General features: G+C 33.7%; 1 protein-coding gene across 1 annotated transcript in view; it reads left to right on the top strand.

Moving 5' to 3' along the window:
- The window catches only part of Dnah7 (dynein axonemal heavy chain 7), a 293210-nt gene that overhangs the window by 203446 nt on the left and 75481 nt on the right, over positions 1–14283 (top strand). Inside the window, exon 48 of the mRNA XM_040294623.2 lies at positions 11593–11747. Within this exon, the coding sequence (XP_040150557.2) occupies positions 11593–11747 (155 nt within the window). The remainder of the gene's footprint in view (positions 1–11592; positions 11748–14283) is intronic.

The following is a 14283-nucleotide window of genomic DNA, read 5'->3' as shown; positions in this document are numbered from 1 at the left end:
CCTCCTGTGAAGACTGCTGTGAACATGTATTATCACTGTTAGAAGCCTGTATTTTCAAAAACTCCAAAGAGCATCAAATAATACTCCTCTCTAGACAATAACAAAAGAACAAACACTGCCAAAACTTGGAACATTGAGTGCTGTAATGATTCATTTTTCATCTGGGGATTACTGGTTTTAAAGCATTTATGGATTCAAGAACATTTAATGGAGGAAATAAGAGAGGGGAAGATTGTGTGGAGAAAAACATTTTCTTGCCAATAAAATAGTACAAAATAATGATGGAAAAGAAGTCATCAAGTAATAGAGTGCTTGTTCATTTTGAATTCGGAATGTTCATCCAAAGAGTGAAGCTATTAAGGCCCAAATTTGTTTTACATAATAATTGTTGACATATTTTATTCTAAAAACTAGCATTATCTTTTCTATGTATGCTAAAGAATGTCACCTTTGAAATGTTATTAATTTAATATGTCGTTCTATGGAACCCCAAAAACTTAAAAACAAACTTATATTATAAACTGAAGTCACAGATATTGTCCTATCTTTTAATCAAACGATGTTACAATGAGAGTATTTGGTGAAAATAAGTGTATTATACTCATTAACTGGTTACAGAACATTTGTTTGTAACACACACACACACACACACACACACACACACACACACACGGGGGGGGGGGTGGATGACTATCTTTTCAGTACAATGTTGAAAACGTTATTCTTTTTTTTTCATCAAATTTGCCTTTATATCTTTGGTAAAAATCAGTTCTCCATATACATGTGGGTCTATTGCTAGATTCTTTATTCTGGTTGCCTGTCTTGTACCATTGATCTATTTGTCTTGATGCAAATACAATATTGCTTTGATTATTGTGGTTTTATATAAGGTCTTAAGGACAAGTAATGCCTTCCAACTTTATTCTTTGTCAAAATGGTTCTGTCTAGTTTCTTACTTTTTAATATAAATTCTAGAATTTTTAAAAAAATATCTACAAAGGATTCATGTGGGACTAAGTGTCTGTCTTGGTGGTAGAGCATCCCAGGTTTAATATCTCCAATACAGAAAAAAATATCTCTTATAATTCTTTTATGCAATGTATTGATTTATTTGTTTTTTTATTTATTTCATTAATGTTTTGCTATTATACTATACACAGTATATTTTTAAAAAATCTTCATTTGCTATTTAGTAAATGTTACTTAATTATTATTTTTTGTTTGTTTGAATGTTCATTGCTAGTACTAGAAAAACAATTTTCCTTTTCTGGAAGAGATTTTAGCACATTGAATTTGTACCTAGTACCCTTTTAAAACTCATTTGACCTTTTCTGTAAATTCATTAGGATAGTCTATATAGACAATCATACTGTCTGTGAATAGCGACACTTCAATTTCTTTCTTTTTAAACTTTATGCCCTTTAGTATTTTTTTCTTGGTTTATTGCACTGACAGTGACTTCCAGTATAATGTTGAACAGGGATGACTAAACAAGACATTGTTGCCTAACCAATCTAAGGGAAAAATAGTCCTTTTTACCATAACATGTGGTATTAACTCTAGGAGTTTTGCTAACTATACATTGTTTTTTTTATTGGGTGAAAAAATTTTTCTTCCAGTTTGCTGAAGGCTTTTTGTCAAATGCTTCTTCTGCATCTATTAAAATTATTTTTGTAGTTCTACATATTTAGTCTGCTAGTATGGTGGATTATACCAATTGATTTTTGAATGTTGAAATAGCATTGTATTCTCAGTATAAACTCCACTCTGGTTATTATTTACTCTACTCTGAATTCAGTTGTTAATCTTTTACTGAAGATTTCTGCATTTATGCTCATGAGGATTCCTGGTCTGTTTTCTTTTGTTTTTAGGGTATTGCTGGCCTTACATAGGAATTAGGAAGACTTCTCTCCTATTTTCTGGATGAGATTATGTAGAATTATAATGGATTTTTTCCCATAAATATCTGGTCAAGATGACCAAAGAAATTATTTGTGCTTTAAATTTGCTCTGTTGAAAGGTTTTATCTATGAATTTAATTTTTAAAATAGTAATAGTTCTATTAAGGTTATCTATTTATTAATTCTGAGTTTGAATAGTTTTTAATTTTTCAAAAAAAGATTGGTTTCATCTAAATTATCAAATTTGGGCTGGGGATATGGCTCAAGCGTTAGCGCGCTCGCCTGGCATGCGTGCGGCCCGGGTTGGATCCTCAGCACCACATACCAACAAAGATGTTGTGTCCGCTGAAGACTAACTAAGTAACTAACTAACTAACTAAATAAATAAATATTTTAAAAAATTATCAAATTTATCAGTATAGAGTTGTTTGTGTTATTCCTTTACCCTCCTTTTAATGTATACAGAATCTGTAATGATAATCTCTTCTGTCAGTTTACTCTTTACTTCTGATTATTTTAGGCATAAATCATTTTTTCCCCAGGTTTCCTAAAATAGAAGTTTATGTTATTTTGTATTTCTTTTCTAATCTATAAATTCAACACTGTACATTCCCCATTAAGTATTGCTTTAGATATATAGCACAAATTTTGATAGCATTATTTTATTTTGTGGTATTGAACCCAGGGTTTTACACATGCTAGGCAAGCACTCTGCCACTGAGTCTTGATATGTTCTAATTTTCATTATATTTAAAATATTTTATAAATTTTCCTGAGACTTCCTCCTGTTGAGTTTATAAATTATTTTAAAATTTATTGTTTAATTTACAAATATTTGGAAAATTTTAAGGTATCTTTCTGTTATTATAATTTAATTTTTAATTTATTTCTGTTATGTTCAGGCAACAAATTTTGTGTAATTCCAATTGTTTAAAAATTTTTAAATTTGTTTTATGGCATTGTATATTTGTAACTTTTCCATGTGCACATGAAAAAAATATGTATTTTGCTGTTATCAGAGTGAAGAGCTCATCAAATCTCATTTAGATTGAGTTATGTAACTGCTCTCAGAATAGAAGAAAAGCTAGAAGAAGGAAGAACTCATCCTTTTTGTTTTGCTTTATGTCTTTTATATCTTTGCTGGCTTTCTATCTATTTACTTTCTCTTTAGTTTTATGAAATTTAGCTCATTTATGAAATTTAGCTCATTTACTTTTGAGCTGTCTTTTTAAACACATACTTATTTAGAAAACTATGTCTTCTTGTCTCTTTATCCCAATAATTTTTCTATAATTCTGATAGTATTATAGCCAGACGAGCTTTTTGATGTGTGTTTGCATAGTATTTTATAATATATATATATATATATAATAATTATATAATCATGTTTAAAGTCTCATGGAGAGTATATAATTATATCTTAAATGTTTATATAATCTGATAATCTCCTTTAGTGTGATTAAAAAATTTACTCTTTTTTTTTTTTTTTAAAGAGAGAGTGAGAGAGGAGAGAGACAGAGAGAGAATTTTTTTTTATATTTATTTTTTAGTTCTCGGCGGACACAACATCTTTGTTGGTATGTGGTGCTGAGGATCGAACCCGGGCCGCACGCATGCCAGGCGAGCGTGCTACCGCTTGAGCCACATCCCCAGCCCCCAAAAAATTTACTCTTGATTTAGTTATTAATACAGCTTACTTTCCCTCTACCATTTTATTATTCTATTTTGTTTTTACATCTGATTTGTTGTTACTTTCTCATGTTTTATTCTTTTAGAATATTTTAATAATTCCCATTTTTAGTATTCTATTTTTATTTATATACTTTTTGTTCCACCATAATCTTTGCATTTTTTAAGTGAAAACTTTCCCAATCTAGTTAGAATTATACTAGTCATTTGGGTTATATCTGCGTATGTGATGGTAAATTTTATATGTCATCCTGTTGTCCTTGGTGTGCCCAGATTAAGCATTATTTCAGATTGTGCCTGTGAGGATGTTTCTAGATGAGATTAGCATTGAATTGGTATAATTAGTGAAGTAAATTGCCCTCCTGAATTCAGCATCATCCAATCCATTGAGAGCCAGAATAGAAGAAAAGCTAAAAGAAGGAGGAACTCATCCTTTCTGCTTCCTGATTGCCTGCTTGAGCTAGGATATATAACTTCACTTACAGCTCTCAGCCTGGGATTTATACCATCAGCTCTAGGCCTTCGGACTTGGACTGAATTACATGAGCAATTTTCCTTATTCTCAACTTGAAGATCATGATTTCTTAGCCTTAATATTAGTGTGAGCCAATTCTTTATAATAAATAAACAAATCAATTAATAAATCCTAATCATTCTTTCTCTAATACAGCATATATTGAACTCCACCCCAGACGAGGTTAATATTTTTGTCTCAACAATTATACATAATTTAAAAGGAGAGAATTGCTATATTTATAATAATACTTTCCTTTCATTGTTCTTTCTTTGTTTCTAAAAGTTTCCTTATGATATTGCTTCCCTTTAGGCAGAAGAACTCTAGTGTTTGTTTGAAGTAGGTCTGCTGGGAAAAACTTTCTCAGTTTTCTTCATCTGAGAATGTCTTTATTTTACCTTTATTCCTGAAGGTAACCTATTTTTGCTAGGTTTAGAATTTGGGTTGGAAGTTCTTTCATTACTTTAAGGATGTTCTACTATATTCTGGCTCCATGATTTCAAATCAGAAAATTTCAGCCTTTTGAATAATTGTTGCATATAGGTAACAATTGTCTCTAGCTGTTTTCAAACTATTTTTTTAAAAAAACCTTTGGTTTTCAACTTTTTGTGTGTCTGGGTGTGAGTTTATAAGAGTCTTCATTTTGAGGTCTGCTGAGCTTCATGAAACTGAGTTTTTGTATATCACTGCATTTGGGAAAGTTTCAGTCATTATTATTTTCAAATGTTTTCTGTACTATCTCTTCCTCTTCTCCTTCTGGGGGCCCCAGTGATATGAAAGCTAAACCTTTTAATATTGTTCTACAAGTCTCTGTGGTACTGTTCATTTTTTTTCCAATCTTATTTTTTCTTTTGGTTGTTCAAATTTGGGCCACTTTAGATTCCTATATCTTCAAGTTCACTTATTTTCTCTGTCATCTCCTTTTCACTATTAAGCACATACAGTGGAATTTTTTTCACATATTACATTTTTCAGCTCTAAAATTTCCATTTGATTTTCTATTTCTATACTTAGACCATCCATCTCTCTCAATAATATTTTCCTTTTCTCATGGAGAATCAGTATAATATCTGTTTTAAATTCATAATTTTCTGGTAAATTCAATATTTTTCTTTTTCTTTGATACTTAATGACTCTTTTAGGTTTTTGTATGTCAAGTAACTTTGGATTATAACCTGGAACTTTTGAATGCAAAACTCTGAGTTCTGTTAAAATACTCTGGATAAGATTGATTTTTGTCTTAGCAGTCAAAGGACTAAAGTTTAGAACACAATTTCTGTTTTTCCTTCAGCAGATGGTGTTTTCAGTGTCAATTTAGAATTGAAAACCTTTGAAATGCTCTTTGGATCTTCTCCTCAGCACACATTAGTCAGAGGTTAGTCTGCAACTTGAACTTATGTGGCAGTTCAGAGCCTTTGGTTTGCCTCTTTAGGTGGGTTGCATGCACAACTTGGGTAATGAGCCCAGGACTAACTCTGTGAATGAGTTCTGTCTTCAGGTCTTCTTCAGATATGTAGCCTACATTTTATTCTGGCCCAAATGATGGAATTATCTCATTTTTATTTTCTTATACTATTGTATAATTTCATGCCAACACTTTAGCCAAAGTGGCAAGAGAAAAAGGGAGAAATACTTGAATCCCCTTCACTTTCTATGAACAACAGAATCTTCTTTTTCTAATTCTTCTATCCAGAGAGATGGGATTTTGCTCAGTGTTTTTAGTAAGTGCACCACTACTTGCTTCTACCATAGCAATTCAGCTCTCTGAGGTTAACCTTAAGGCAAAGAGAGAAGAGAAAGAGGAGAAATCAGCAACAATGAAAGCACATAGATTTTCCCACCCACACACTTTGATTTACATATGACCATTTTCTTATTTCTCTAGTTGGAGTTTTTGCTTCCCATGTCTGCTGTATACTGCCCTATGAAGCCAGAAAATTTTTAAAAGGAAAAGAAAAAAAGATCCAGGAACCTCACCAATTTCTTATTGGCCATTCTTCAGATTTTTTACTTTCCTCATTCATTTATTTTTATTTATTTCCTAGAACATGAAAGTAGGTGCTTTTTGTATTTTGTACAAAATTTTGTTTGTTAATCAGTAGGAAAGAAAGGCTATAACAAGCTTAGCTTATCTTGGTCAGCTTCAGAAGTTCTTTCCTCTGATTTTGAAATGCTGGTCATTGAACCAAGTATTTTCTGTACAGGGATAATCTCTTAGAGAATTTAAATTTTATGAATGAGTTAATTTATATGTTGTTTGCAAAAAAAAATTCCTGTTTCTGAATCAGTGGATTACTTAAAACAAACTTGATTTAATGTAGGAAAAAAAAGAATAAATAAAAAAAAACCTGGCCATCCCTTTGAAGGAACATAAAATTTGGTTAGTTGATATAGCTAAGGAATTGTAGAATTATGATAATAGCATATTACCATTCAGTGAAAATACTATAAATGTAATATGACTAAATTTCTAAAGATTTTCAGAGAGAAAAGAGATCAAGAAAGGCTTTGTGGGCTACATAGCTTTTGAGTTGACCTTGAAAGATGAGTAGGACTTGAACATGAAAAGATGGGGAAGAAGTGCATTTTGGACAAAGAAACAGCATGAACATGGGTTTTATAGCTAAAAAAAATGGAAGCAACAGGAAGGAAGAGTGTTATACAATTTCTCTAGGGAAGTATCAATGCCATTTAACATTCACAAACCTTCACACCTAAAAATATTTCTAAAATGTGACAGAGTGAAAACTTTTACATATATGTAATTTATTTCTTTCAGATTTTCTTTTACATCCTTTTATTCTCATAAGCATATGATTATGTTTTCATTTAGTGTGTCAGCTTTTTGTCACTGTGACAAATAACCTGGAAAAAACAATTTATAGGCAAAAAAATTTATTTTGGGGTCCTGGTTACAGAGGTGTTAGTCCATGGTTGACTGGCTTCATTTCTTTGGGCCTGGAGTGATGCAGAACATCATGGCAGAAAAGTGTGGTAGAGAAAAGCTGCTCAGCTGGTGGCAGCCAAGAAGAGAAAGTGTTGTGAAGAAGGTACACCCTTCCAGGTATACCCCCAGTGACCTACTGCCTCCAACCAGGTCCCATCTCTCAGAAGTCCATCTGCTGTCATGAAGTCAGAGCCCTGCCTAAAACTTCCACCTCTGAACTTTGCTGCACTGGAGACCATACTTTCAACACACAAGCCATAGCAATTAGTTAATTGCATCTAAAATATTATGCTAATCTTTTAGTCTCCTTTTTTTTAGTATAATTAATGTGTTTGGGCTGAATTATGCCCCTATTCTACGAATTCAGATGTTGAAGCCATAACCTACAATGCAACTATATTTGGAGAGGGACTTTAAACTTAAATGAGGTCCTAAGGGAAGAGCCCTAATCTGATAGGACTGGTAACCTTACAGAACAAGAGACACCAGAGAGGGGCTGGGGATGTGGCTCAAGCGGTAGCGCGCTCGCCTGGCATGCGTGTGGCCCGGGTTCGATCCTCAGCACCACATACCAACAAAGATGTTGTGTCCGCCGAGAACTAAAAAATAAATATTAAAAAAAAAAAAAGACACCAGAGAAAAGGCCATGTGAAAACCCATGGAGAAGTCTACCATTTGCAAGCCAAGGAGAAAGGCCACTGAAAAAATCTATTCTTGTTGATATCTTAATTCTAGATTTTCAGGCTTCAGAACTATGAGAAAATATCTTTTTTTTTTTTTTTGTACTCAGGTTGAAAGATTGAACACAAGACTGCTTAACCACTGAGCCATATCTCCAGCTCTTTTTAGATTTTATTTAGAGACAAGGTCTCACTAAGTTGCTGAAGGCTGGCTTTCAACTCGTGATCCTCCTGCCTCAGCTGACCCAGCTGCTGGGGAGAAAATATCTATTCTTTAAGCCACCCAACCTCTGCCTAAGTAGACTAATATATGATGCTGATATTGAAGAGCAGGGGTATCTTTTTTGCCATTTAATCTACATGTTTGTATCAGACTCTAACTTTTGTGCTCAAAAATGTCTTCCATTTTAGGAGAAAAATTATCCAATGACATTCTAAATTCATGTTACAGTAAGTGAGCTGAATATATCATATAGTTCTATCACCATCTCTTATTTCTTTTTTTTGTTCCTTGTCTTTTTTTTATTGGTTGTTCAAAACATTACAAAGCTCTTGACGTATCATATTTCATACATTAGATTCAAGTGGGTTACGAACTCCCATTTTCCCCCCAAATACAGACTGCAGAATCACATCGGTTACACATCCACATTTTTACATAATGCCATATTAGTAACTGTTGTATTCTGCTACCTTTCCTATCCTCTACTATCCCCCCTCCCATCTTCTCTCTCTACCCCATCTACTGTAATTCATTTCTCTCCTTGTTTTTTTTTCCCCATTCCCCTCACAACCTCTTATATGTGATTTTGTATAACAATGAGGGTCTCCTTCCATTTCCATGCAATTTCCCTTTTCTCTCCCTTTCCCTCCTACCTCATGTCTCTGTTTAATGTTAATCTTTTCCTCCTGCTCTTCCTCCCTGCTCTGTTCTTAGTTGCTCTCATTATATCAAAGAAGACATTTGGCATTTGTTTTTTAGGGATTGGCTAGCTTCACTTAGCATAATCTGCTCTAATGCCATCCATTTCCCTGCAAATTCCATGAATTTGTCATTTTTTAGTGCTGCGTAATATTTCATGGTGTATAAATGCCACATTTTTTTTTATCCATTCATCTATTGAAGGGTATCTGGGTTGGTTCCACAGTCTAGCTATTGTGAATTGTGCTGCTATGAACACCGATGTGGCAGTATCCCTGTAATATGCTCTTTTAAGGTCTTCAGGGAATAGTCCGAGAAGGGCAATAGCTGGGTCAAATGGTGGTTCCATTCCCAGCTTTCCCGGGAATCTCCATGCTGCTTTCCAAATTGGCTGCACCAATTTGCAGTCCCACCAGCAATGTACAAGAGTACCCTTTTCTCCACATCCTCGCCAGCACTTGTTGTTGTTTGACTTCATAGTGGCTGCCAATCTTACTGGAGTGAGATGGTATCTTAGGGTGGTTTTGATTTGCATTTCTCTGACTGCTAGAGATGGTGAGCATTTTTTCATGTACTTGTTGATTGATTGTATGTCCTCCTCTGAGAAATGTCTGTTCAGGTCCTTGGCCCATTTGTTGATTGGGTTATTTGTTATCTTATTGTCTAATTTTTTGAGTTCTTTGTATACTCTGGATATTAGGGCTCTATCTGAAGTGTGAGGAGTAAAGATTTGTTCCCATGATGTAGGCTCCCTATTTACCTCTCTTATTGTTTCTCTTGCTGAGAAAAAAACTTTTTAGTTTGAGTAAGTCCCATTTTTTGATTCTTGTTATTAACTCTTGTGCTATGGGTGTCCTATTAAGGAATTTGGAGCCCGACCCCACAATATGTAGATCGGAGCCAACTTTTTTTTCTATCAGACACAGAGTCTCTGATTTGATATCAAGCTCCTTGATCCATTTTGAGTTAACTTTTGTGCATGGTTGTGCATGGCGAGAGAAAGGGATTCAGTTTCATTTTATTGCATATGGATTTCCAGTTTTCCCAGCACCATTTGTTGAAGATGCTATCCTTCCTCCATTGCATGCTTTTAGCCCCTTTATCAAATATAAGATAGCTGTAACTTTGTGGATTAGTCTCTGTGTCCTCTATTCTGTACCATTGGTCCACCCACCTGTTTTGGTACCAGTAGCATACTGTTTTTGTTATTGTTGCTCTGTAGTATAGTTTGAAATCTGGTATCGCTATGCCGCCTGATTCACACTTCCTGCTTAGAGTTGCTTTTGCTATTCTGGGTCTTTTATTTTTCCATATGAATTTCATGATTGCTTTATCTATTTCTATAAGAAATGCCATTGGGATTTTGATTGGCATTGCTTTAAACATATAGAGAACTTTTGGTAATATTGCCATTTTGATGATGTTAGTTCTGCCTATCCATGAACAGGGTATATTTTTCCATCTTCTAAGATCTTCTATTTCTGTCTTTAGGGTTCTGTAGTTTTCATTGTATAAATCTTTCACCTCTTTTGTTAGGTTGATTCCCAAGTATTTTATTTTTTTGAGGATATTGTGAATGGGGTGGTTTTCCTCATTTCCATTTCAGAAGTTTTGTCGCTGATATACAGGAATGCCTTTGATTTATGTGTGTTGATTTTATATCCTGCTACTTTGCTGAATTCATTTATTAGCTCTAGTAGTTTCTTTGTAGACCCTTTTGTGTCTTCTAGGTATAGGATCATATCATCCGCAAATAGTGATAATTTAAGTTCTTCTTTTCCTATTTTTATGCCTTTAATTTCTTTCGTCTGTCTAATTGCTCTGGCCAGTATTTCAAGAACTAAATTGAATAGAAGTGGTGATAGAGGGCATCCCTGTCTTGTTCCAGATTTTAGAGGGAATGCCTTCAGGTTTTCTCCATTTAGGATGGTGCTAGCCTGAGGCTTAGCATAGATTGCTTTTACCATGTTGAGGTGAGTTCCTGTTATCCCTAGTTTTTTTAGTGTTTTGAACATGAAGGTATGCTGTACTTTGTCGAATGCTTTTTCTGCGTCTATTGAGATGATTTCTTAATCATCTTTTATTTTCTTCTCCTGCTCTTCTGGTGTTCTGTATAGTTTTTCTCTGCTTATTTTTAAAGACCATGATAGTTTTGTTAGAAAATTGGTCAGGATTATGGCTTGTGTTTATCAAAACTTCCAAGAGAAAGAAAAAGCACAGTAATCATGATACTGACTACATTTCTCACAAGAAAGAAACCCTGGCTGCGTCTCACTGGTGATGGCAGACACTACTTAACCCTCTGTGACTACCCAAATCATGGGAAATAAATGGGTCCTCATGGGGTATTGCTCTCATTTTTGTCTCATAGGGAGATGTGAGTGACAATAAAGCAATAAGTATAAACTTTCCCATGGTACAAACTCTCTGACTGTCAAAGAATATACTTCTGTCCACCAAACACAATCACTAGGCAAATATTCAATGAGCTATATAATGACATTAAACATACAAGTGTTTGAAACAAAGAGCGAGTCAAAAGGAATATTAACACTGCAGTGTCCATGACAATTAGGAAGGTTAGATGATATAAAATTATTCTTTTAATTCTTTCTTTAGGTTATTAAACTTCCAATGTACTAGATTTTGCAGGGGAAGGGCCATATATGTCTTAGTTATTTTCAAACATGTAATTTAATATTTAGAGATTGTAGTTTTCCAAAATGAGTAAAAGAGCTTTTGTTAACTTTACAGGATGGTTTTTGTAATCTCTGTAGTAGCCCATTCAATCTAATTGTGTCTATTTTAAGATCAGTTCTCATAATAAAAGGTAAAATATTGTTACAAAGGATAAACTTTAAGAAAGTGATGTGTTCATGATGAAATAGCATGAAAACAAGTTGTGGTTTGACTAATATCATCTTCTTCCTTCCTTTCAGGAATGCAAGAAGGTGGCCTCTCATGATAGATCCTCAAGGTCAAGCTAATAAATGGATCAAGAACATGGAGAAAGCCAATAGTCTTCATCTAATTAAATTAAATGACGCTGACTATGTCAGGACTCTGGAAAATTGCATCCAGTTTGGAACTCCTGGTACGTAGATGAATGACAGACATACATTGCGGAATGCCTAGAGAGGGCACAATTAACCCAAAACCATGTAGTTGAATTTCTTGTTTTTAAATATATGTGTTTCAGACTCACCATAACTGACAACTTTGATAATCTCTTTGATTATTAATAATCAAATGAGAACTTTAGAGATTATAAAACTTCCAGAAGGTTAGGAAGTTTTCTTTGTCAAAAGAAGTTCATGGTTTGGGGCTGGGGATGTGGCTCAAGCGTGCTCGCCTGGCATGCGTGCAGCCTGGGTTCGATCCTCAGCACCACATACAAACAAAGATGTTGTGCCCACCGATAACTAAAAAATAAATATTAAAATTCTCTCTCTCTCTACCTCTCTCTTCTTTAAAAAGAAAAAAAAGTTCATGGTGATGCTTCTCTAACTTAGCTATTTTAAGTCTTGTAATTTGTTTGCTATTTATTCGTTTTCATTATAACTCAGCTTCAGCAATTAAAAGGCTCACTTAATATTGCCAATAGTATTTTTACATAACATTAGTATAAAATTCTATTTTTTTTTCTTTTGGACTTTTCCTACAGAGAAGATAATACAGATTTTACATCTCTGGCTCTATCTGCCATTTAGATTAGACACATGACAAGGATTTCTCAGTCAAGCTCTTATGCAGATGTCACAGCTGTCAAAACAAAAAACAGAATACTTATTATTTAAGTTAATTTGGGTTATTAGTCATGTTTTGAAATTCATGCACTCCATCAAATTTTGACCAAATAAATGTAAACACTTATGAACCTACAGCACATTTAACTCGAGGACTATTTCAGCAAATCCCACTTGCTTTAAAGCTAGTACAATATAGAAGAATTATAATAAACACACCAGTAATCACAGGCATGTCATTTTTCCATATTAATGAGTCAGTTTTCAAATATGATTTTAGGTTCTGTTAAAGTAAGCATGAATGAAAAAAGTCTAAATCTACCTATAACATTTTGTGTTTATGTAATGGACACACACAAGCACATGCACATATTATTTCATTCATTCAGCTGGTATTTTTAAATTTTTAACTATTTTAAATTGACATGTAAAAAATGTACATATTTGTGGGGTAACATGATGTTTTGATACATGTTAATGTTCAAATCAGGCATTTACCATTGCTTTATTCTGAAAACATTCAGAATCCTTTTCTGTAGCTTTTAAAATATATATATAATACATTACCATTATCTATAGTTAATCTACTATGCAACAGTGCTTACAGTATGATGATATAGGAATTACCCAATAAGGGAGGATAATCTCTACTATCAAATATTTATCCTTATTTGACATCAGGAATATCTATCTATATCTATATTTCTTTCTTTCTATCTATCACTATGATAAAAATAGAATGTGGCCATTTTTCACTTACTCTTATTGTGACCAGCATACTGTCATGTACAGAGACACAGGCTTCTGGATTCAGAGTACCTTCCTCTGCCACTCAGTGTTTGGTTCAGTGACTCAGTTTCCTCATCTGTATTTTAACCATATAATATAAGGAAAAACTTAGTTACTGTATATTGGAAACTAAGAACAGCGTCTGATAAGTGCTCAATTTATGTTGTATGTGTGTGTATATTTCCTTCAGTGCTTTTAAAGCTTGACCTAGTATCAAACTCAGGGCCTTGTGTATGCTAGCACATATTCTACAATTGAGCTGTATCCCCAGCCCTGTGTTTTGTTTCTGATGTTGCTGAGCATTTTCTAAGTGGTGTCTTGTCTTAAACTATAACAAGTTTATCCACTATAAATTCACAGGTGACAGGACATGAAGATTCAGAAGAATCAGATTTCTTGAAGGAATTGGCACCTTCAATACTTTATGTAATTAAAATTGCTTAATATAAATATTCAAATACTTTTCTCAGCATAATAAAAGATAACTAAATGGTAATTGAGCATTTATCATCTGCTAGGCACTCTGAAGATATTTCTGATCTCAATCACATATCTTGCTGGTAAAATTTTATAATTATAGAGGAGAAAGAGCCATAAAGATGATCCATCTAGTGTTTTTTCAAAGTATGGGTTACAGCCATGGGAAAGACTAATTTTGTGGATCATGACCAATAGAGCAGAGTAGGTAGCATTGTACAGAGGAAGGATAAGCATTAGTTCAGGGAATTTTTTGTTTAAGTATTTATATGAGTAAGTATACTAGGTCAAGATTTAAAATGCTTTTGAGTTGTCACCATACAAACTTGAAATTCAATAAAAATTCCAACCACTTGATTTTACTGAGGTACGTAGGGTGTTAGAGAATGTTACATAGCTGAACCAAGATAGTACAGGCAGTTGAGAGGGTAGGGGTACTGAAACTAGCTCCCAAGTCTCCTGCCTCTGTCCAGTCTTCACTGTGTCACACAAGTAAGACTGCTTTGGGTTGAATTAACCTACATTTTGAAATGAGTCACTTTATAAATGGTTAATGATTTATTTATCATGTCTTCTAACATTAATCATCAGAAGTAAAAAGTTTTAATCCCTTCTAGA

The sequence above is a fragment of the Ictidomys tridecemlineatus genome, chromosome 7 (assembly GCF_052094955.1).
Source record: "Ictidomys tridecemlineatus isolate mIctTri1 chromosome 7, mIctTri1.hap1, whole genome shotgun sequence".
NCBI classification, from domain to species: Eukaryota; Metazoa; Chordata; class Mammalia; order Rodentia; family Sciuridae; genus Ictidomys; species Ictidomys tridecemlineatus.
The sequence above is the reverse complement of the archived record's forward strand: the minus strand, read 5'-3'. Positions and strand labels throughout refer to the sequence as shown.